The sequence below is a fragment of the Rana temporaria genome, chromosome 7, assembly GCF_905171775.1.
Source record: "Rana temporaria chromosome 7, aRanTem1.1, whole genome shotgun sequence".
NCBI classification, from domain to species: domain Eukaryota; kingdom Metazoa; phylum Chordata; class Amphibia; order Anura; family Ranidae; genus Rana; species Rana temporaria.
In genome coordinates, this window is record NC_053495.1 from 148,113,639 (window position 1) to 148,139,144 (window position 25,506).

At 44.8% G+C, this 25,506-nt stretch overlaps 1 protein-coding gene across 1 annotated transcript in view; it reads right to left on the minus strand.

Annotated features, from left to right (window-relative positions):
* Positions 1-25,506, minus strand: part of LOC120945739 (calcium-activated chloride channel regulator 1-like) — a 58,185-nt gene that overhangs the window by 29,378 nt on the left and 3,301 nt on the right. The window contains exons 2-6 of the mRNA XM_040360104.1: positions 25,102-25,239; positions 20,189-20,339; positions 12,546-12,654; positions 9,438-9,621; positions 435-662 (exon numbers count right to left, since the gene is read on the minus strand). Coding sequence (XP_040216038.1) covers positions 435-662; positions 9,438-9,621; positions 12,546-12,654; positions 20,189-20,339; positions 25,102-25,239 — 810 coding nt within the window. The remainder of the gene's footprint in view (positions 1-434; positions 663-9,437; positions 9,622-12,545; positions 12,655-20,188; positions 20,340-25,101; positions 25,240-25,506) is intronic.

Consider the following 25,506-nt stretch of genomic DNA (forward strand, 5'->3'; position numbering starts at 1 on the left):
CGGGGAATCCCTTTAGACGGATGGATCCGGTAAGTCTGTACAGACGAGCGGATCCATCCGTTGGAATGGATTCCAGCAGATGGATTTGTTGTGCATGTCAGCAAATATCCATCTGCTGGAAATCCATCCCAGGGGAGATTTATCTGCGGATAAATATCCGTTGGCGTGTACACACCATTTGATGGGATTTATCTGCGGATAGATTCTATGGTGTGTATGGGGCCTTAGTTTAACTTCAAATTCACCCACCACTCCTCGTCATTGGGACCGACACTGGGCCACACTCTAGCTATTGCCCAATAGCAGCCACATGGGCTGCTACAGATGTAGTTCCACCAGTAATGCCTGCAATATATACATAAAACATTAAATAAAGTCCATCAAACAAAGCCATGTGTGCAATACAACACCACCAACTACGAATAATAACTTACATAATTTCCCATACTTCCAGAAACATCAAGCACCAGAGTAACCACCCTGTTTCTATACTGTATCAATGAGATTGAGGGAACAGGAATATTGAAATTATCCATAGGTAAAGTGGAATTAAAATCAGTGGAGTTAATAATGACGTCCCATGTACTGCGCAAATTACACATTCTGTTTTGTAGCGTAGGAGCCTCAATGTTATGATTATCAGCATTACAAAAATCAAACACCTGGAAAAAAAAGGGGAGAAAATTATACGAGCAATAAAAGTAGAATGGTTTATAGTTAGAATTCAATTTTTATTGCTGATGTCCCCTCACGAGAGAGCTTTTGCCTAATTTTCTCTCCAGGTGAGGGGTATCAGATAGAACAGAGAGCAAAGGGAAATCTAATGCCGCGTACACACCATCACTTTATGTGATGAAAAAAAATGACGTTTTTAAAAACGTCACTTTAATTGACTGTGTGTGGGGGAAAACGTCGTTTTATGTCTTGTAAAAAACGACCAAAAAAAATTGAAGCATGCTTCAATTTTATGTGTCGTTTTTCAAAAGTGCACTTTTTACTTCACAGAAATTGACCGTGTGTAGCAAAAAACGTCGTTTTCTAAGACGTTTTTTCATCCACGCATGCCCAGAAGCTACTTATGAAGCAAGCTTCAATGGTAAAACGTGGTGGAACGTAACCTCACTTTGCAAGATCATTGTGAGAAAACGATGGTGTGTAGGCAACTTCGTCTTTGAAAATTGAAGTTTCAAAAACGTCATTTTTTACTTCACAGAAAGTGTCGTTTTTTTTCATCACATAAAGTGATGGTGTGTATGCGGCATAAGTGTGGACAGCAAAAGTAGTTAAATTCTTTCCCTACTTTATCCAAAGCTTACAACAAATGCTGGAGTTTCACTTTTACAGAATCTACTGACAACTGTTGGTCCCATTCTAAGTACTGCAGTACATTTGGAAAATACCCTTAAAGGAAAACATTGTTTTTAATAATATGCATCCTTTACCTGCAGACATTCCTCTTTTCACTTCCTCATTGTTCATTTTTGCTCAGAAGTTGCTCTATTTCTTCTCTGTTCTGTTCACTTCCTGCTTGTCTGATTGTTACTCGCCCCTGTGAAGGGAGGCTTCACTGCGGTGGTCAGTAACGTGCTCACCCCCTCCTGGGAACTACATCTGTGTGGCAGGACGCTCTCTACGTGTTAGAGACTTCAAGGAGGTTTGAATTACTGGGCGTGCCGCAATTCATACTGGGAAATGTAGTTCTTACATGAACGAGCGATGCAAACCAGGAAGTGAATGAGAGAACAGAAACTAGAACACCGGAGGTGATATAGATGAAGGAATTTAATAGGTATTTACTTGTTTTTTAACAGAATCATTACACTATTCTGTCTGTCTACCTTGCAGAATCACAGAAAAAGTACGCCGGAGTATCTGCTGATACTCCGGCGTACTTTCAAATTTGCCGCGTCGTATCTTTATTTTGAATTCTCAAACAAAGATACGACGGCATTTGGCATTTGGCTAAGATCCGACAGGCGTACGGCTTCGTACGCCTTCGGATCTTAGGATGCAATACTTTGGCGCCCGCTGGGTGGCGTTTGCGTCGTTTTCCGCGTCGGTTATGCTAATTAGCTGTTTACGGCGATCCACGAAGGTACGCGCGTTCGTTGCATTCTCTTACTTCGTCGCTAGTCGGCTTTTCCCGTCGTAAAGTTGTGATTGCTATTTAGGTGGTGTAAAAATAGACAGCCCATGTTAAAGTATGGCCGTCGTTCCAGCGTCAAATTACATTTTTTATTTTTTTTGAGTAAGACGTCCGGGAATAGGAAAGGACGTAACGCACGTCGCCGTTCAAAAAATTATGTCATTTTGCGCAAAGCACGGCGGGAAATTTCAAAACGGAGCATGCGCAGTACGTACTGCGCAGGAACGCCCCTGATTTAAATGATACACGCCCCATTTGAATTGGGCGGGCTTGCGCCGGACGGCTTTACGCTATGCCGCCGCAAGTTTACAGGCAAGTGCTTTGTGAATCAAGCACTTGCGCTGAAAACTTGCGGCGGTGTAACGTAAATGACATACGTTACGCCGCCGCAAATGTATGTGAATCTGGCCCATTAATTTTAGGCAAAACATTTTTTTCCTTTACAACTCCTTTAATGCATAATAGTTGTCAACGTGACTGTAGTTACCAACTGAAATCAATTGAATAGAGACAATGGAAATATAAGTTCAAGCACAAGTGATACAGCATGTGTTTTTAGCCATATTTGGTGTGCATGAGCCCTAATGCCGCATACACACGACCGTTTTTCATGACGAGAAAAATGCAATTTTTTTAATTGGTCGTGAGAAACAGTTGTGTGTATGCTCCAGAGCATTTTTCTCGATGAGAAAAATGGGCTAAAAAAATATAGAACCTGCTCTGAAAAACGGTCGTGTGTACACTTTTACAAGGGGGAAAAAACACTCATGCTCAGAAACAAGTTATGAGACGGGGAAATTAGCAAAAGCAGCCCAAAGGGTGGTGTCATTCGAATGGAACTTCCCCTTTATAGTGCTGTTGTACATGTTGTGCGCTTTGCTCGAGCATTTTTTTTCACGAACGTCTGTATGCAAGGCAGGCTTGAGAGGAATCACGACAAATCACGTCGAGAAAAACTTTGGGCCAAATTCTCAAAAGAGATACGCAGACTTAACTGCTGTTCAGCCTGCGTATCCCTGTGCCTAACTTTGGAAACGATTCTCAAAAGGCTTTTTCCAAAGTTAGGCAGAAAATCTGACATGTGTAAGACACTTACACGGTCAGATTTTAGGATGCAGTACCGCATCCGCCACTGGGGGCATTTCTCATTGAAATCCAGCTTTGCGTATGCAAATGAGGACTTAAGCAGATTTTCAAAGCATTTCAGCACTTTGATTTCTGCCTAAGTTCCGAATTTGCCGGCGCAAAACTAGGGCTGGTTTTACAATGTGGAAAGTTAGCCAAACCTTGTAAAGGCCCATTCCAGCGACGGCATTTGCTATGCATTCCTGAGGGAGAACTCCACGGCAATTTTTAAATTCAAAACCGGCATGGGTTCCCCCCCAGGAGCATACCAGGCCCTTAGGTCTGGTATGGGTTGTAAGGAGACCCCCCCACGCCGAAAAATTGACGTAGGGGGTCCCCCTACAATCCATACCAGACCCGTATCCAAAGCACGCTACCCGGCCGGCCAGGAATGGGAGTGGGGACGAGCGAGCGTCCCCCCCCTCCTGAGCCGTGCCAGGCCGCATGCCCTCAACATGGGGGGGTTGGGTGCTCTGGGGCAGGGGGGCGCACTGCGGGCCCCCCCACCTCAGAGCACCCTGTCCCCATGTTGATGAGGACAGGACCTCTTCCCGACAACCCTTGCCATTGGTTGTCGGGGTCTGCGGGCGGAGGCTTATCGGAATCTGGGAGTCCCCTCAAATAAGGGGGCCCCCAGATACCGGCCCCCCCACCCTAAGTGAATGGATATGGGGTACATCGTACCCCTATCCATTCACCTGGAGGCAAAAAGTAAAATTTAGTAAACACACAACACAAGGCTTTTTAAAATATTTTATTATTCTGCTCCGGATGCCCCCCCTGTCTTCGTTATTAGCTCAATTACCAGGGGGGGCTTCTTCTTCCGCTCTCCGGGGGTCTTCCGCTCTCCGGGGGTCTTCTCCGCTCTCCGGGGGGGGCTTCTCCGGACTCCGGGGGGCTTCTTCCATCTTCTCCCCTCTTCCGCTGTTGACTCGGCGAACCCCGGTTCTTCTGCAGCTCTCCGGTGCCTTCTTCTTCAGCGCTGGCTGCCTGCTATGTTTGTGTGTTAGCTCAATTTCAAACAGGCAGCCAGCGCGGTCTTCTGTGACGTCAGGGTCTTCTGGTCTTCTCTTCCTTTCTTCCGATGTTGCCTCGTCGCCTGTTGTCGCTGTAATGATGGAAGCGCGCCTTGCATCCCATTTATATAGGCATCACCGTCCCATCATGCTCCGGCAGGTACCCACGTGGTGGGTGCCTACCCACGTGCACCCACCACGTGGGTACCTACCGGAGCATGATGGGACGGTGATGCCTATATAAATGTGATGCAAGGCGCGCTTCCATCATTACAGTGACAACAGGCGACGAGGCAAGATCGGAAGAAAGGAAGAGAAGACCCTGACGCCACAGAAGACCGCGCTGGCTGCCTGTTTGAAATCGAGCTAACACACAAACATAGCAGGCAGCCAGCGCTGAAGAAGAAGGCACCGGAGAGCTGCAGAAGAACCGGGGTTCGCCGAGTCAACAGCGGAAGAGGGGAGAAGATGGAAGAAGCCCCCCGGAGTCCGGAGAAGCCCCCCCTGGAAAGCGGAGAAGAACCCCCCGGAAAGCGGAGAAGACCCCCGGAGAGCGGAAGAAGAAGCCCCCCCTGGTAATTGAGCTAATAACGAAGACAGGGGGGGCATCCGGAGCAGAATAATAAAATATTTTAAAAAGCCTTGTGTTGTGTGTTTACTACATTTTACTTTTTGCCTCCAGGTGAATGGATAGGGGTACGATGTACCCCATATCCATTCACTTAGGGTGGGGGGCCGGTATCTGGGGGCCCCCTTATTAAAGGGGACTCCCAGATTCCGATAAGCCTCCGCCCGCATACCCCGACAACCAATGGCAAGGGTTGTCGGGAAGAGGTCCTGTCCTCATCAACATGGGGACAGGGTGCTCTGGGGTGGGGGGGCCCGCAGTGCGCCCCCCCTGCCCCAGAGCACCCAACCCCCCCATGTTGAGGGCATGCGGCCTGGCACGGCTCAGGAGGGGGGGGGGACGCTCGCTCGTCCCCACTCCCATTCCTGGCCGGCCGGGTAGCGTGCTTTGGATACGGGTCTGGTATGGATTGTAGGGGGACCCCCTACGTCAATTTTTCGGCGTGGGGGGGTCTCCTTACAACCCATACCAGACCTAAGGGCCTGGTATGCTCCTGGGGGGGGAGCCCATGCCGTTTTTTCTTTGAAAATTGGCATGGAGTTCTCCCTCTCAGGAATGCATACTGAGCGACGCTGACATTTTTTTTTAGAATTTGTTTTCCCGGCGCGTCTTTTTTTTTCACCCGTCGCAACTTTAGTGTCCCGTCGAAATTCTCAAAGCCGACCGGCGTTAATTACGTTCGCGCGCTGCACGTCGGGAAAATGGCGTCACACGCATGCGCAGTGCGGCCGGCGCGGGAGCGCGCCTCATTTAAATTTTAAACGCCCCCAGGAGAGGAGGACCGCCTTACGACGGCGGCACTTAAGTTACACAGCGTGTAATTTCTACCTAAGTGCTTTGACGATCAGGCACTTAGGTAGAAATTTTAAGTCAGTGTAACTTAACTGCTGAAATTTAAGTTACGCAGAGTTTTTGAGAATTTGGCCCTTTGTTTTTTTGCATGACATGAATAACGGTCGTGTGTACGTGACATAAAAATATATATATATATATTTTTTCTTTGTTCTTCAGGAGCTGCAGCGGTGCCCGCAGCAAAGTCTGCCTGCAACACCAAGGGGTTCTTTGGTTTAAAATGATTCTAAAGGTTTGTTTAAAAAAAAAAAAAAATATGCCATACTTACCTGCTCTGTGCAATCAATGGTTTTGCACAGAGCAGCCCCAATCCAGTTCTTCTCCTGTACACCGCTAGTGCTCCATGCCCCCTTTCCTTTAACTAGTATCCCAATAGCAAGCCTTGTGGCATGCACAGTAGGGAACCACAAGGCTTCACTTCATGATTCCCTCACCGAGGATGGCAGCGGGGCAGCAGAGAGATGGGCGATTGCTCGTCTTCTGCTGCCGACATGACGGGCGCGCTGGACAGGTAAGTGTCCATTTATTAAAAGTCAGCAGCTGCCGTATTTGTAGCTGCTGGCTTTTAAAAAAAAAAAATTTTTTTCGCGGGACCTCCGCTTTAAGCTTTGGGAGGCAGAATTATTTCAGCTGTAAGATCCCTGTCCAATTGTATGATTCCTATTTGTCACAAACATTGCCCCGGATTCACAAAGCACTTGCGCCGACGTATCTCGAGATACGCCGCGTAAGTGCAAATATGCGCCATCGTATCTATGCGCCGTGCCCACAAACTAAGATACGCATAAAACAGGCTTCATCCGACCAACGTAACTTGCCTACGCCGGCGTATTGTGGGCGCATATTTACGCTGGACACATGTGGCGCTCCCATTGATTTCCTATTCAAATATGGAAATGAGGGAGATATGTCGATTCACGAACGTACTTGCGCCCGGCGCATAATATACGCGGTTTGCGTAAGTCGTACGTCAGTTGTAAAGTTATTCCCCATATATGAGGCGCATCCCATGCAAAGGTATGGACCAGGGAACACAAGCCGTCGTATCTTTTGTCGTTTACGTTGTACGTGAATATGACTAGGCGTAGGTTACATTCACGTCGTAGGCAGTGATCAGGCGTATCTTAGGGAGTAGTTCCGACGTGATTCTGAGCATGCGCACTGGATGCGTCCACAGGACGGCGCATGCGCCGTTCGTTTTTCGTAGCTTTATGGCGCTCGGGCCATCATTTGCATGGGGTCACGCCTCTTTTGCATGGCTCACGCCCACTTCCACTTACGACGACTTACGCCTAAGAAACACAGCGCAGATTTGGTGGAAAGTGCTTTGTGAATTTGGTGCTTGCCTCTCTGTGCTGCGCTGGCGTAGCGTAAAGAAGATACGCTACGGCGGCATAAATATGCGCCGATGTCTGTGAATCCGGGCCGATGTTTCTTATTAAAAAAAATCAATGTCTCCATATACTCTTGACTGATTCATTTAATTCATAGCTATATATAGTTGGTTGATTTGCCCTTTACTCTCACTTTATTTTCATATTACTGATTCACAGCTATTAACCCTTTGTCACGTATCTTTGAATTATTATTTGCATTTATCGTGCATATTTTATTTTTATTTTTGGATACACTGTCATCTTTCACTTAAACTTAGTAATCTCAGGTGTCTTCGCACCTGGTATTCATGTATATATATATATTTTTTTTTTTTCTTTATCATAAACGCTGTAATTGAATTACTAATGCATTACATTGTGGTATCAAGTGCAAAATTTCCCTAACGCTGTTTCACACTTTTAGCCTAGGTTCACACTGCTGCGAATTCAAAATCGCGGTAAAATGCGCGATTTTACCGCGATTTCGCGGCCGCGATTTTGCCGCGATTTCGGCCGCAATTTAATGTAAATCGTGGGCCGAAATCACAAAAAGTAGTACAGGAACTACTTTTTGAAATCGCAGATGCGGCGTCGCACTGATTAGGACAGTGCTATTGCCGACAATTGCCGCCGATTTGAGATGCGATTTGACATGTCAAATCGCATCTCAAATCGTTCCAAATCGTACCCAGTGTGAACCAGGGCTCAAAAAACAAAAACATTTTTGACAGACATCAGAATTATTAGTCTAGACAACCTTTTTTCTACACAGCAGACTCTCCAGCCCAGTCATCTCTTTAATATTCTGGAATAATAGCTGCACCCAGCCAACATTCTAGACTAAAACAGTCAATGTTTCCATGTTTTACTTTCCATACAGCCAGGAGTGCCGATTCATTGGAGTTCTGCAGACACATTTTTTAGTCCCACTCTATGAGACACTCACGTGGACATCTCAACCTCAATTTTTGATTCCAATCCTAATTTTTAATTTTCTACTACTATCATTATTATACATACCGTTTATGTTGATATATATCATCACCTTGGATTTAAATTTAAAAACTCTGAGAGACGGCCTCCATTTTCTCCTTGAAAATCACTGATTGTAGCCTTGGCTATTACATTATATACATATTTTCCATGACCGAAACACTCAGTTCCATTCTTATTTTGCCGTTTTTCAGTGTCAATACTTTCTGATTTATTTAATCTCACAGACCTATTTTTAGTCAATTAGGTCAGTTGTTGATTTGAGATTGGCATGGCATAATGTCCTTCCTTGACACCTAATTCTATGGGGGCGTGTCCAGGTTGAATTTGTCACTCTATCCACTTCCATAGGATTCCTCAGATGTGCGGCATCAAGGACTACCCCTTTCTTTTTTGATCCCTGGTAATGAAGACAGGAACCGCTAGGGCAGTGGAAGGGTGCAGGTGGCTGGATTCTGGATCAGTGAACTTAAAGGGGTTGTAAAGGTTCGTCTTTTATTTTCTAAATAGGTTCCTTTAAGCTAGTACATTGTTGGTTCACTTACCTTTTCCTTTAATTTTCCTTCTAAATGTTTATTTTCTTTGTTTGAATTTCTCACTTCCTGTTTCTCCTCAGTAAGCTTTCCACCATCATCCGAGCGGTGGAAAGTCATTTAGAACAGCTTACTGAACACCTTACTGAGGAGGAACAGGAAATGAGAAATTTAGACAAAGAAAACAAAGGAAAAAAAACATTTAGAAGGGAAATGGAAGGAAAAGATAAGTGAACCAACAATGCACTAGCTTAAAGTAACCTATTTAGAAAATAAAAACTAAACCTTTTGCAACCCCTTTAAGCTTGGGTACACAAGGATCCTCCCAGTTGCTGTATGTTGTCATAACAGACAGTGATGATCCAGCGATAAGTGGCAGGTCAGTAGCAAGGTTAGCAGCTTTATAGCCACTCAGAATGCAGGAACCAGAGCTGAGATGACCCAGCAATGAGGCTAGGCAGGCCTCAGGTTTAAATAGGCCACCAGGCACCAGGATCTGTGGGCACAACCATGCACTGAGGTATGTGCTTCCTAAGCTTCTATGGTCACAACCCTTCACATACACACGAAAATGAGCACCTGCTGCACTGGAATTAGCACCTGCTGAATGAGATTCCTGACATCTTTTAACATCAGAGACATTATAATACATGAATTAACCAGGACTAATTTGCCTTGTTATACATTCCATATGTAGTAATCAGAGCCTATGAGACAGTAGTTTTGTATTTTATGAATATCTAAATAGACGCACAGTAAAATACTTACTGATGGTAATGCCTGCAGATACATTATGGATTGTTTGACCTGCTGGTACTTATCAGGCACAAACATGCATCCCTCCTCATAGAGACCAGTGTTAGAGTCATAATAGCATGGACGTGTGTCACAGGAACCTCCTTGACACTGGTCTGATTTTTTAATATATACTCCAAAAATATTACGGGAACATCTATTGAAAGGAAAATATAGTAGGTCAAAAAATGTATTATCCTGAACAACTGACAGTAGTAATTTGCAATACCAGGGCTGTATTTGTTAAAATGACACCCATTGGCCAGTAGCTTGGGCAACAGACAGAGAGGAACTTTTTGGTTAAGAAGGCAAACACAACCAATGGGTCCTGTCTTGGTAGGGACAGTTTCCTGTGGGCTAAAAGTGAACCACACAAAGTTTACCATGGTGCTGTAAGAAGTGGTAGCCACCCTGAAATGTTCCTGTTGTCTTAAGTTGGCCATACATGGATTGAATTACAGCTGTTTCAGCAGGAACTGGCTGAATTTTGATCCATGTATGGCCATTCCCATTCATGACAAGTAGATTTATCTATCAACTTTTCATGAACAGGCTTGTAAAATTTCCACTCAATCAGCACATGCAGCCCATAAGCTAAAGCAATGATTATTGTATTTTAATGGTGGGGGAGTCCTAATATTAGAATACAATGACACCACAGGGAGGATTTCCCCATCCACCTCCAATATGTGGAAATCAGCTCAGTTTTTTTCATTCTTTCGGATGGCTTTAAAGAACTATTAGGTAGATTCACAAAGAGTTAGGCCGGCTTATCAGTAGATAAGCCGACCTAACTCTGAATCTACGCCGGCGTTTGTTTAAGTGTATTCTCTAACAGAGATACACTTAAACAAAGCTAAGATAGGCCGGCTTGCGCCGTTCTATCTTAGCTTGCAATGTTTCTGATGGCCGCTAGATGGCGCTTCCATTGCGGCCAGCGTAGATTATGTAAATGAGGGGATACGCCGATTCCCGAACGTACGCCAGGCCTACGCCATCGAATTACGTCGTTTCCGTAAGGCCTTAGGCGGCGTAAAGTTATTCCACCTATGAGGTGGAATAACAATGTTAAAGTATGGCCGCCGTTCCCGCCGCAAGGTTCGAATTTTTTACGTAATTTTTTGCGTAAGTCGTCCGCGAATCGGGAGTTACGTCATTTACGTCCGCGTCGAAATCAATAGGCCCGTACGGCCTACTTAGCCGCAATGCGCACTGGGAAATGTAGTCGCCCGGGCACATGCGCAGTGTCAAAAAACGTAAAAAAACGTGAGGTCAAGCCTCATTTCCATACAACACGCCCCCCTCCAAGCAATTTGAATTAGGCGCCCTTACGCCCGCTCGTTTTAGGCTACGCCGCCGTAGATTAGCAGGTAAGTAGATTGTGAATCACTACTAGCCTAACTAATTTACGGCGGTGTAGCCTAAAAAGGCTAGGCTAGGCCGCCCTAAAGTTAGGCCAATGTGTGTGAATCTACCTAATTGATTATTGTAATACTCCTTTTCACATACAAATGCTAAAAAAGGGGAACATGGTAAATGAATAGTAAAGAAGGAACTTATTATGAGATAAAAATGACTGCTGCTCTTTAAAAATTATATGGACCCCCTGAAATAAAATATGAACTACTATGCCATCATCGTGATATACTGTATTTGTTTTATATTTGTACATCATCACAAATCCTCTTCATCATTCTGCTTTCTTTGTCAGCCAAGCACAACACATTTCACAGTTCTGCATGCTTCCAGCAACTTTCTTTGCAGCTCTCTGCATTAGGTCACATGACAAGTCAGAGCAACAATGGAAGAAGGTACTGGAAGATCATAGGGGAAGATTGCTTTATAATGCTTCTCGTTTGTCACTGACTGCAGTGCCAAACCTCAAAATGTACAATTAGTGATACATATTGTTTCCTTCTTCTGGCCAATTTTGGACATTCGTGGCTGAATTCAGCAAGAGAATACTAGGCGGAAGGTTTTGCAGTGAATATTGATAACTGAGGTGGGTGTTCAGATGAGCCAGTAGGATCTTTATAGTAGAGAGAGTAGAAATAGTAAAGTAGAAAAGTTGCTACAATATTCACATTACACAATTTGTTTCATAGTTTCACAGTTGGTCGGTAATGGAGACTACTCTAGGTGTTGGGTGGTGTCCAGTGCTCGCAGCTCTACACCCTGGGGGCTCCATCCACTACCGGATCCGTGCTGCTGCATACCACCTGATAATCCCTCCAGGACAGTGGCAGTGCTCTGATCACATGCCACGCACACCACCTTATTTTCTCCAAGGACCGGAAGGAGGTCGGACTGGTGGTGTGTCTGGTGTGAGCTGTGTGTCTCCCCCCCCCCCCCTCTGCTACACGAAGCAGGCTCCCTTCCCTACACATGAGCCGAATGGAGCTGCAAATAAGCCAGAACTGGGATCAGCGCTGAAAGCGATGTGTGGGGGTCCGGGCCTGGGGTGGAGAGGGCAGCAGCACACCACCAGGCAGCCGACACCATGATCGGACATGGGACGACAGACAGTGACAGTGCAGGACTCGGGACGGCGCAGGACTAATATCTGAAATGTTGCGCCCAGGGCTGCCCTCCTTGCATGCATGTTTTTGCCCCCCAAGAGCATTTCTTTTAATTTCTTAACAATAAACTTAATTTTCCAAGTAGTTGTCGGCCCCTTTATTTTATTGAGGTCTTCTTGTAAGGTTTATATATCTTGCTGTGAAGCAATTGCCCTGCTTAGTTTTGTATCATTAGCAAACACTGATACTGAGCTATCTATACCAACCTTTATATAATTTATGAATAAATTAAAAATAATTGGTCCCAGGACAGAGTCTTAGGGTACCCTACTTACCATGCCACACAATTCTGAGTACACACTATGTATCACCACCCTTTGGTCGCGCCCCTGTAACCAGGCATCTACCATATAGTCTAAGCCAACAGGCCTGAATTGTGAATTAAGCGTTTATGGGGAACTGATGGAGATTGTACAAAAGGGTGACATTATTCAAGTGTGTATAGTCCTTATTACAATGCTTAATTTATGCATTTCAGAAACAAATCAATAAAAGTGTTTACCTTGTTGCTTCAACTTTATTGTCAGTTGAAACATAAAAAGGTTTTTCAAAGTTATATTCATCAAAGACCCCCCACCGTAGATGAGCCCATTCATGAACAAACACTCTTCCTGTAAAAATGAGAATATATAACATACATCAACACCATCAGTCAATTGAGGGATTATATCTTAAATTTCAATTAAAAATAACTGGAAAAATTAAGAAAAAAAATACATCAAAGCCTACTTTATACATTAAGCCCAGGTTTACACTGAGCTGCGGGAATGAAGCCGTGCAAGTTCAGCTGAACTAGCACAATTTCACTCCCGCTGGTCAGTCCCGATTTCGGCTACGTTGCACCAATTAGGACGCTGCTATTGCTGGCAAATGCCGCCAATTCGACATGTGATTTGACATGTCAAATCGTACCAATGTGAACCAGGGCTTAATGTATTTTATGAGCAAATATGTATGGTTTACATCAAACACTGTTTGCCCTTTTTATTACAGAAACATGGAGAAGCTTTTTCATTTAAGTTTAATCAGTAAGTTCAGGCAAATTTTGCATAAAGTTCAGAAGAATAAGGTTTACCACTGTCTAGGTCTCTGTAAGTTACAACCCAGTTTCACCACAAAGGATGGAGGCTCTAACCTTTATCTACTTTTTACCTAGCATTTTTATTTTTCTCTGGTCGAGATGTTTTCTTGTCTGGGAAGAAAGTTCACAACGAGACAGTAAGAAAGAGGAAATTTCTCTAATGGTGCCACACATAGCACCTCATGGCAAATAACTCTCTGAGGATCTAAACAAAAGAATTGTTGCTCTACATAAAGATGGCCTAGGCTATAAGAAGACTGTCAAGACCCTAAAACTGAGTTGCAGCATGATGGCCAAGACCATACAGCAGTGGTGTTGCTGGTGGGGGGTGAGGGGTGCGGCCCACACCTGGGTGACACTCTCAGAGGGGTGACATCATCCCGAGTGCGGCAGAGGGTCCTGGAGGCTGGGCTCTTCAGCTGCAACGTGCCGGTGCCACGCTGTCTCTGCCTGAGTGAGACTCCTCACTCTCACTGCCGCTGCAGGTGCACCGCCCGGAGAGTGACAGTCTGAGCAAGCAACTCTCCAGGAAGCCTGCTCTGCCCACTGCCCAGGTGCATGAGGGGGGTCTGCACTTATTAAGAGGGGGTTAACCTGAGGAGGGTCTGCACTATTGAAGGGGTGGTGGTTTATCCTGGGGTGGGTCTGCACTTATTGGGGGTGTTACTCTGAGGGGATCTTTAGTTATTGAGAGGGGGTTATTCTGAGGGGGGTCTGCACTATTGAAGGGGTGGCAGTTTATCCTGGGGTGGGTCTGCACTTATTGGGGGGATTATCCTGAGGGGGTCTGCACTGATGTATGGGGGTGGTTTATCCTGAGGGGGGTCTGTACTGATGGAGGGAGGTGGTTTACCTTGAGGGGGGTCTGTACTGAGGAGTGACTATAGTTGGTGGGTCGGGGTGATACCATGTTTTACCACACAAGGTGACACCAACCCTAGTGATGCCACTGCCATACAGCGGTTTAACAGGACAGGTTCCACTCAGAACAGGCCTCGCCATGGTTAACCAAAGAAGTTGAGTGCACGTGCCCAGCGTCATATCCAGAGGTTGTGTTTGGAAAATAGACGTATTTGTGCTGCCAGCATTGTTGCAGAGGTTAAAGGGGTGGTGGGTCAGCCTGTCAGTGCTCAGACCATACGCCTGTCAGGAACCATGAAACAGGTGGAGACAAGAAATGCAGTAAAAATCACACCTTTTAGTAAAATGGTAAAAATGGTACAACTGGTAAATGTATTCAAAACATAGCCAGGGTTCGGGGAGCCAGAGATCAGCGCAGTCAGAATCCATTTCCGATAATAATTGGCAAAGCAAAGAAAACGTTGTAACGAACATAGACCTATGGGTCAAGGCCACTGTAGAACTGCAGATAATTTCTCTTGGTTCATCGAAAAACCGACAGTAGAAATGTCATAACCTCTTCTCCAACTTACAATACAGGTTATTATCTCTCAACCTCTGTGAGACATCTGTGTGGTGGCTCTCTAGGGATTTAGAATATAGCAGTGCTGCAGAGGTTGAAAGGGTGGGGGGTCAGCCTGTCAGTGCTCAGACCATATGCTTGTCAGGAACCATAAAACAGACGGAGACAGAAAATGCAGTAAAAATCACACCTTTTAATACAATTTTAAAAATGGCACAACTGGTAAATGTAATCAAAACATAGCCAGGGTTCAGTAGCCTAATTGGGTAGTCAGAACAAGCCAGGAAATCGGGGGGGGGGGGGGCAGAGATCAGCGTAGTCAGAGGCAGCAGACGGGATCAGGAACCAGAAGGGGCTTCAGCCAGGCAAGTATTCAACAGGAACACAGCAGAGAGTCTCCAAATATGTTTGACCAAGGCAAAGGCAATTGATGTAATGAACCAGGCAGTTAAAATAGCCAGGAGGGGCTGGCTGTGGGCTTGACTGATGAACAGCAGATGATAAGCAGGTGAGCCGCTGTGGAACGATAAGTTCTGGCAATTAACCGACAGCTGAGCAACCTGAGCACAGAGAAGGAAGGGCTGAGAGCCCAGCCCTGACATCGCTGCACACTATGTATCAAATTGGTCTGCATGGATATCGTCCCAGAAGGAAGCCTCTTCTAAAGATGATGCACAAGAAAGCCTGCAAACAGTTTGCTGAAGACAAGCAGACTAAGGACATGGATTACTGGAACTGATGAGACCAAGATAAACTTATTTGGTTCAGATGGTGTCAAGTGTGTGAGGCGGCAACCAGGTGAGGAGTACAAAGACAAGTTTATCTTGCCTACAGTTAAGCATGTGGTGGAAGTGTCATAGTCTGGGGCTGCATGAGTGCAGCTACAGCTACAGTTCATTGATGGAAACATTCATTACAACATGTACTATGACATACTGAAGCAGAGCATGATCCCCTCCATTTGGAGACTGGGTCGCAGGGCACTATTCCGACATGATAAAGACCCTAAACACACCTCCAAGATGACTACTGCTTTGCTAAAGAACCTGATGGTAAAGGTAATGGATTGTACACTCGCTACTTTATATTGTAGCAAAGTGTAATTTCTTAAGTCTTGTCAAATATATAATAAAATAGTTACAAAAATTTGAGGGGTGTACTCACTTTTGTTGAGATACTGTATCTGGGTCCAGAACAACTCACTGTCCCATTCAGACTGCTGCAATTGCACCATTTAGGGGCCAGTTCTTTCCCCCAGTCTTTACCACTGTCATTCTCACAGCAGAGCAGAGAGCGGGAGGCAAGACAGTTCTGGACGGAGAGCAGAAGGCACAGCAGCACTGGAAGCGGGACTGGGAGCTGTTGATTGGTTTCTAGGACACAGAGCAGTCCAAGCAACCAATCACCAGCTTGAAAACATGAAAGCTCATTGAAGAAAGAGGTTTGGGACTTTGTATGAAGCATACAGCTGGGGGGTGACCATGATGCAAATTGTGTCCGACCAATTTGTTATATAACTGTAGCCCCTGTGTACTTTTCAGTACAGGTGCCATGTTAAATTTAGTGGGGGATGAGAGAGTTACCTTGCTCTCATCCGTGTTATTTACTAAATTGGGTTTCTGTCGGTTCTGGACTGTCCTGTGGGTCATTCTGTGCTCCAAAGATGTAGTTTAATATCTGGATGTGAGAAGGGATACAATCCAAGAAATGCAATAACGTCCTTGTAGTGAGCAGACCACCACCAACAGTGTAGTAATCTGCTTACCGGAAATGGTGGACTAAAGGGGACGTATGTCGCCTGAAGTCAGAAAGGGCTTTAAAGTGTGTATCCAGGGTCATGGAAGCAGGCAGCTAGATGTGATGATCATCCAATGCTTCTAATAGGACACAGCTTCAATGGGAACTTTTTGGTGAAAAGGGAAGGTTCCTAGGCCCAACCACTCAAAGTGGTATCGAAGATGTTTGTTTAAGAGGAAAAAGAGAAGGATGGCCACATAGCGTAAAATTGTAACAAGAAAAGCATTTATTTGTAAAAACAGCAATTACACTCACATGTAGGCTGGTAATTCAAGCGTATATACACAAATGAGGCGGCAGTGGAAGCGACCCGATGCATTTCGTATAAAAATACTTCATACTTCATATTTTTATACAAAATGCATCGGGTCGCTTCCACTGCCGCCTCAGGCTGCAAGGCCTGTGAGAGGGACCTGTCCAGGGGCACTATACCCACTCCAGCTAGAGTGGCGATGAAGTAAGCATAATTATTGGAGGCAGGACTGCTTCTTCTATCCATAGCCTGAATCTGCTAAGTTTATTTCTTCTTCACCAACCTATTCTATCTACCTCAAGTTGACTGTTGGTCGTGTTGGGCCATTAATAAAGCATTGAAAACGTCACCCTGCTATCTGGACATTCCGTTACTGCTTCGCATCAATCTCATCACCCCTAGACACAGTATAGAGGTAACATAATTATGCCGATCCCAAATCTAACCAGCGGCTCCTGAGGGGGTAGCGCTACATAATTATAATTACAAAATTTCAATACAATACACATAAAGATGTATTGTGTGATACATGGGCTATGTGTCTGACATTATTATTATTAATATGGACTGATATGTTATTTTATTATGATGTTTTGGTTGTACACTTCATATATGGAATACATTTTTATTATATTATATTCTTTATGTGCATTGTATTGAAATTTAGTAATTACAGTTATATAACAAACATGTCAGACACAATTTTCATCATGGTCACTGCTGCAAATTGCAGAGGACACTGCTGTGGGGGAGGGTGTTATTGTAAAGGGGGGTTGAGGACACTGCTTTGAATGAAGGTGGGGGGTGTGATATGAAGGTATGAAGGGGGACACTGCTGTAAATGGGAAACTGTGATGTGAAGTGGGGGACTGTGATGTGATGTTGGTAGAAAATTTTACTGATCAGACCTCTATGAATTTTAATTTAATACCCCTGGTTTAAAGTGCAGTGACCTTTAGCCGCCATTAATATACTTTTTTACTGTAGCCAGGCCAGGGAAATGAGATTTCCAAGTAGTTGCTATCAATTACTTAATATGGGATATGGATCTTACCCAGTGGCGGAACTACCGCCATAGCAACCCACGCGGGCGCTATGGGGCCCGCAGCCGAGTGGGGCCCGGTGAGCAGGGCAAGGAAATGACCGAGTTTTTATTTTTTTTCTCACCGCCGCGCCGCTCCGCCGCCGAGTGTCTAGTGCAGCTCCGGAGCCGCATGCGGCTCTTTTGTACGGCTTTGCTGAGTGCGGACTGCAGAGGATTTAAAAAAGAGCGCGCCGCGCTGTGATAAATGTCCCGCCCTCCTCCTCCTAGAGAAGACTAGCTCGTGTGATAGAGCCAGTGTGCTGTCTGTCACACAAGCTGGTCTAGAGGAGGAGGAGGGCGGGACATGTATCAGCGCGCCAGAACCCAGTGGGGGAGCATCGTGAGAGATGACCGACGTGAGTCACAGCACAGGCTAAGTGAGGGGGACCTGATGTTTTTTTGATGATAATGGGGGGGGGGGGGGGTGGCTTGGCTTGCAATGGTGATGCCACCTACTGTCTCCTGTCATCATCATGCTTCTCGTCATCCCCCTGTTCCTGGCATCCCAGTGGGATGCCAGGAACAGGGGGATGACGAGGAGCACGATGATCCTACCTCTGAGGCCTGTAATACATTTTATCACCCCTGTCATCTCCATCCTCCCAGTCACCTCCCTGCCACCCACACCTGTCATCTCCATCCTCCCAGTCACCTCCCTGCCACCCACCCCTGTCATCTCCATCCTCCCCGTCACCTCCCTACCACCCACCCCTGTCATCTCCATCCTCTCCGTCACCTCCCTACCACCCACCCCTGTCATTTCCATCCTCTCCGTCACCTCCCTACCACCCACCCCTGTCATCTCCATCCTCTCGGTCACCTCCCTACCACCCACCCCTGTCATCTCCATCCTCCCCGTCACCTCCCTACCACCCACCCCTGTCATCTCCATCCTCCCCGTCACCTCCCTACCACCCACCCCTGTCCTCTCCATCCTCCCCGTCACCTCCCTACCACCCACCCCTGTCATCTCCATCCTCCCCGTCACCTCCCTACCACCCACCCCTGTCATCTCCATCCTCCCTACCACCCACCCCTGTCATCTTCCTATCTTCCTACCACCCCCTGTAATCTTCATACCACCCCACCCCCTTAAATTTACTGGTGCACATTACATATGATGGATGCAGGGACATTTTCTTTGGGGGGGGGGCGCACGTAGCTGGTCTTGCCTAGGGCGCCAAATTGCCTAGCACCGGCCCTGCCTGCACTGAGGGGCAAATTTCCGCCAGCCCGCTCCACTCCCCGCTGCACTGAGACAAATTGTTGCCAGCCCGTTCTGCCCGCTCCGCGCTCCACTGTGAGGCAAATTGACGCCCACCCGCCAGCCAGCCCGCTCCACCTGTTCTGCCAGCACGCTCCATTCACCTGGGCGTTGCGGGCAGAACAGGAGAACAGTCAGCGGGTGAGCGGGCTTGCTTGCCAATCAGCGGGCGGGGGAGCAGAGAGATGACATCATCTGCATCATTGTAGTTCTGTCCCCACTGTGCGGGCAGCAGAGAGATTACATTATCTCTCTGCTGCCTGCCTTTACTCTGGGACACAGCAAGTGGCAATCCGCAATGCGTGGCAGGTGATGTGGCAAGTGACAATCTGCTACATGTGGCAGGTGGCGTCGTGGCAAGTGATAATCTGCATTGTGTGGCAAGTGACAATCCTCAATGTGTGACATCGTGGCAAGTAACAATCTGCAATGTGTGGCAGGTGACACCCCGCATCTGGTGACGCGGCAAGTGACAATCAGCATCTGAAGGCAGGTGACGTTGGCAAGTGACACGCTCGGGGCTCCTACTGATTCTGCAATATGGTGAGTTGAACTATTTTATATAACAATGTAATAATAGAAATTATGCACTTCAAGCATTTTTATTATTATTATTTTTTTTTACTAGTAATGGCAGTGATCTGTTTTTTTTTTTTTCGTGAGACTGCGACATTGCGGTGGACAGGTCAGAAACTTTTGACACATTTTTGGGACCATTCACATTTATACAGCGATCTGTGATTAAAATGCACTGATTAATGTGTAAATGTCACTGTCAGGGAAGGGATTACATGTGTTTCCTGGGAGGTGTTTCTAACTGGGGGGGGTGGGACTGACTGGAGGAGGAGAGAGATCTCTGTTCCTAATCACTAGGATAGAGCCATGACAGGTCCTCTTTATACTCCTACATACATGTATAGAGCCATGACAGGTCCTCATTATACTTCTATATACACGTATAATGCCATGACAGGTCCTCTTTATACTTCTATACATGTATAGAGCCATGACAGGTCCTCTTTAGTTATAATGATATCAAATAAAGGATGTGGGGCATTTTGGTGGGCGTGATTTTTTTTTTCTGGGGGGGGGGCCATACAACATTTTGCTATGGGGCCCTGTGATTTCTAGTTACGCCCCTGATCTTACCCATATCAAATAGATTTCATAAAGCCAATAACATCATTATTTTCTTGGTTACGGTACAGATAAAAAATGACAAAAAAATTAAAACTGTATTTACCTCGGGGTCCATATACTGAAAGCAGTTTCTCATCCAGCAAAAAATTAGGTGTAAAATGTATATATTTTCCTGGCTCTCCGCAGCCTCCATATTGTAAAGTATATGGATCATTTTCATATTTCAGGTAAGGGTTGGCAATAATAATGTCTGCCTAGAAGAAAAATGTTCACTATTTATAACATAAATAAGGGTTAATAAAGCGCTGTCATCAACCTTAATTATTGCACAGTGATCCAATAAATAATGCATAAGCAGTTAATACCCAGTGAACTTACAATAACTGATAAGTAAAGTGCTTCCAAAAAATAAATAAAGTGCTAGTGCAGATTACTAATAATAAAAAGTCACGTGTCCTGCAACGTAAGGCGAAAGGAGGAGCCATCGACCTTAGGCCTTGTACACATGACCGTTTTCCTTGGCAAAATACATCAAGAAAATTGCCGTCAGAGTATTTTTGCAGAGAAAAACGGTCGTGTGTATGTTTTTCGTCGAGAAAATTGTTGTTGATCTCGACGAGGAAAAAAAGGGAACATGCTCTCTTTTATCTCGTCGGGAGTCTCAATTTCCTCGTCGTGTTTCTCGTCAGGCTGGTTTACGACAAGAAACACGTTCGTGTGTATGCTTAGAAACCCGTGCATGCTCAGAATACAGTATGAGACGGGATGGCACCTTCGGTAAAAGTAGCGTTCGTAATGGAGATAGCACATTCGTCATGCTGTAACAGACTGAAAAGCGCGAATCGTCTCTCACCAAAAGTTTACTTTACTTATCATTTATTGTAGGTTCACTGGGTATTAATTGCTTATGCATTATTTATTGGATCACTGTGCAATAATTAAGGCTGATGATAGGGCTTTATTAACCCTTATTTCATTTACCTTTTTGTGATATCAGTACACAGGGCTGCTGATAGGGGGGGGGCCACCAGTCCTCCTGTAGGAGGCCCGGGCACACAGGGGGCCCTAACACCAGAGGGAAGGAGGGGCAATTACAGGATGCCCTGTGCGGCTCTCGGCAGCAGCTGAAAACCCTCCCGCCAACTTTTAGCTGTTGCGGGGAGAGACAGAGACACAACTGCCGACTTCCTTGTCCTGTTAAAAAAGAAAAAATTAACCCTGTATTGTTTTAATCCCTTGAAAAAAAAATAGAAAATTGTATAAAAATAATGTGTAAAAATTGCAAAATAAAATAATTTATTTATTTAAAAAAAAAAAAGATAAAATGTTTTGTTTAAAAATTCACACAGCTTCTCTGTTATCTGTGTGTCCGCTAAGAATGATTTTAGTATATTTATTGTGAAAATGTTTTTTTTATATATATTTGAGGGGGGGCCCTACCCGGTAGGCTGTATGGGGCCCTGTGATTTCTAACAGCAGCCCTGTCAGTACACAGCACAATAATATCAGCAATCATCATTTGATTATCTTAATCATTTTTGGTTCATATTTATTTATTCACTTCAGCGCTTTAGTAATTTTAACACAATATTTATAACATATTATGCAACAGGAGGATAGCATTGGCATACACACAGTGACTAGAGCTCCTGTACAAGTGTTACAACAATTACCTTAAATATTGGTATAATGTTCAGCACTAAACCATCTTATGAAAAATATTAAAGTTTAACATTTAAATAAAAATGCATGCATCTGCATGCTGATATATGAAGGTGCAACCATGTGAATGGTGAGGGGATTGAAAGTTCTGGGGGATGAACCCCTAAAAATTAGTTTCTAAAAAAGTCTCTAAATGGATGCTGTAAAGGGAGGGAGGCTGCTTCAGGCGCGGACTGGGGAACCCGATCACTGTAAACAAAAGGAAAGCAAAAGGAGGAGAGAGAAGCACCAAACCAATCCTTTAACCACTTTAATACAGAGCATTTTCACCCCCTTCTTGCCCAGACCAATTTTTAGTTTTCAGCACTGTCGCACTTTGAATGAGAATTGCGCGGTCGCGCGACGTGACTCCCAAACAAAATTGACGCCCTTTTTTTCCCACAAATAGAGCTTTCTTTTGGTTGTATTTGATCACCTCTGCGGTTTTTATTTTTTGCGCTATAAACAAAAGATGAGCAACAATTTCGAAAAAAATACAATGGCCCCGATTTACAGACACTGGCACATATTTGTGCCGCCGTAGCGTATCTCCTTTACGCTACGCCGACGCAGCGCAGAGAGGCAAGCACTGAATTCACAAAGCACTTCCTCCCAAATCTGCGCTGGGTTTCTCAGGCGTAGGTCGGCGTAAGTGGAAGTGGGCGTGAGCCATGTTAATGAGGTGTGACCCCATGCAAATGATGGGCCGAGCGCCAGACAGATACGAATCGCCAACTGCGCATGCGCCGTCCCGTGGGCGCATTTCAGTACGCATGCTCACAATCACGTCGTAACAACTGCCTACGATACGTCGGATCACTGCCTACGGCGTGAATCGGCGTATCTCCCTCATTTGCATATGTGAATAGAAAATCAATGGGAGCGCCAAATATGCACCCACTCTACGCCGGCGTAGGCAAGATACATCAGTCCGATGAAGCCTATTTTCAGGCGTATCTTAGTTTCTGAGTCTGGCGCATAGATACGAAGGCGCATATTTGCACTTATGCGGCATATCTCGAGATACGTTGGCGCAGGTGCTTTGTGAATCCGGGCAAATATTTTTTGCTTTTTGATTTAATAAATATTGATTTAATAAATATCATAATTTTTTTTTTTTTTAAAACATTTTTTTCCCTCAGTTTAGACCGATACGTATTCTTCTACATATTTTTGGTAAAAAAAAAAATCGCAATAAGCGTATTTGATCGGTTTGCGCAAAAGTTCTAGCGTCTACAAAATAGGGAGTAGAATTATGGCATTTTTATTTTTTTACTAGTAATGGCGGCGATCTGCAATTTTTATTGTGACCGTGCCATTGCGGCGGACATATCGGACACTTTTGACACATTTTTGGGACCATTCACATTTACACAGTGATAAGTGCTATAAAACTGCACTGATTACTGTGTAAATGTGACTGGCAGGGAAGGGGTTAACACTAGGCTGAAGGGGTTAAATATGCTCCCTAAAGTGTGTTCTAACTGTAGGGGGAGGGGGACTCACAAGAGGAGGAGATCGATGTGTGTTCCTCTGTACTGGGAACACACATCAGTCTCCTCACCGCTGACAGGACATGGATCTGTGTGTTTACGCCCCCCCAAAAATTTTAAACACCAGCCGCCACTGATCCTAGGCAACACTCTCCTACCAGGGCAGAGCCTCCCCACTGTACTGATCAGCTTCTTAGGCTCTCTCCTGCCAGTTCTTGCTGCTTTCCACACAGGCATACTGACAGTGGAGGCATTGTGGGCCGCAGGGACAGCCAAAGAGTTGGATGCAGTCCTGGGGCCACAATTTGCCATGATCTGGCCTAGGGGATGATAATTTAAGTAGAATTATGGGCTAACCCTAACTTTTCCTATGCTTACTAATCTATGGAAGAAAGATGTGTATACTTACACATTTTGCAATCCACGTGATCCTGCTCCTCTGTGTCAGCTAGCGCTGCTACAGGGGAGAGGAGGGCATGTTGACAACCTACGGGCCATTGAAGCCTGTGGGTGATGTCACTCTCCCAGCCATTACCTGTTTTTTGGAGTACTCTGTCTCCTCTCCCATGCAGCCCCTGCACAAGGGAGATCAAGTGATCAGACTGGAGCAACCTGGAAATAGGTCAGCATGCACATCATTCTTACACAGGTTAGTAAGCATAGGTGTTAGGAGTGGCAGGGGACAGCTTTAAGAGTAGTTAGGGTTACTGCAGAATTCCACTTTAAGGTTGTATACTTATTGCTCACTTCCACAGCCTAACATCGCCCTGTACAATGCTGAACCAGCAGCCCTGCATTGTTCTGGAGGACACCAAGGGTGCACCCACATTCCAGAGCAATGGACAGTGAGTATAGTATAAGAGTAAGATAAGAGAAGGGCAGTCTCCAGACAGGAATATGTTGTATAAAATAAAATTAAAAAAAATCAACGGAAGCTGTGAAAAAATGCTGCCCAGGCTGATGCTATGATTAGGGTCTTACGCACAAAAAATGTAAGCATACTTTGCTGTAATATTAATAAGAATGTTACCCCCATGCCACCAAAATTGTAAAAATAAATCCACTATGTATACAAAAAAATCCACCGTGTGAGCAAAAAAATTACAACTGCTGGGGTTTGAAAAATAGTTATTAAGTATATACTCCTGTTTAAAAATCTTTCTCAACAGAAAACAAAGAAAAAAAATTAGAACATGCTGTATTTTTCCTACACTGGAACGCTTTAAACTGCATAAAAATGCACTGGAATGCATCAAAATGCACCAAAAATGCACTGGAATGCACATGTTATTATTTAGAATTAAGAATAAAGAGGGAGAAAAATGCACTGGACTGCACCAAAAACGCATCAAAATTGCACTGGAACACATCCAGCTTGCTGCTACAATCTAAAGAATTCATTCATTCAATGTCATCTTGCAGTTCTCAATGAGCTACCAGGGCGCTGTTGAACGCTGTTGAAAGCAAATAATATATATATATATATATATATATATATATATATTTTTTTTTTTTTTTTTTTTTTAATCGTCGGCCTCTTTTTGTTCATAGAGCAAAAAATAAAAACCGCAGAGGTGATCAAATACCACCAAAAGAAAGCTCTATTTATGCGCAAAAAAATACATTTGTTTGGGTACAGCACCACACGACCACCCAATCGTCAGTTAAAGCAACGCAGTGCCGTATCGCAAAAAATGGCCTGGTCATTAAGGGGGTGAAACCTCCTGGGGCTGAAGAGTTTAAAGAAACAATTAGAACTGCTGCCCATCAATAATATTTATCTGCACTGATGCTTTACAACAGGCATGGTGTTCTTTCTTACCTTGTCATATGTCTCTGTCTTTCGCTTGGTATAGTTCCCATTAGACCAGGTCATTGGAATTAGTATTTTGGCGCTCCTGATGAAAAGTCTCTTCTGTGTGGCATTAAATAAATATTGGGTGGCTTCATTCACCATGTCCTAGGGTTAGGAAAAGTAAGGTAATGCTACACAGCTTAGATTATATTACAATATACATTTCTTTACAAATTCACCCAATCTCATTTTTGTATAGACTCGTCCTGCCTCTTTTGCTATCTGCTGCTCTTCTGTTAACATATACTGTACATGGCCATTCCTTCTCCAAGTTATTAATTTGTCTTCTAAAAACTCATTCTGCCCTACTTCTAACTCCTCTTGGTCTTTTATAATGAAGGAATAATTCACTTTCTGTAAAACACTTTTCTT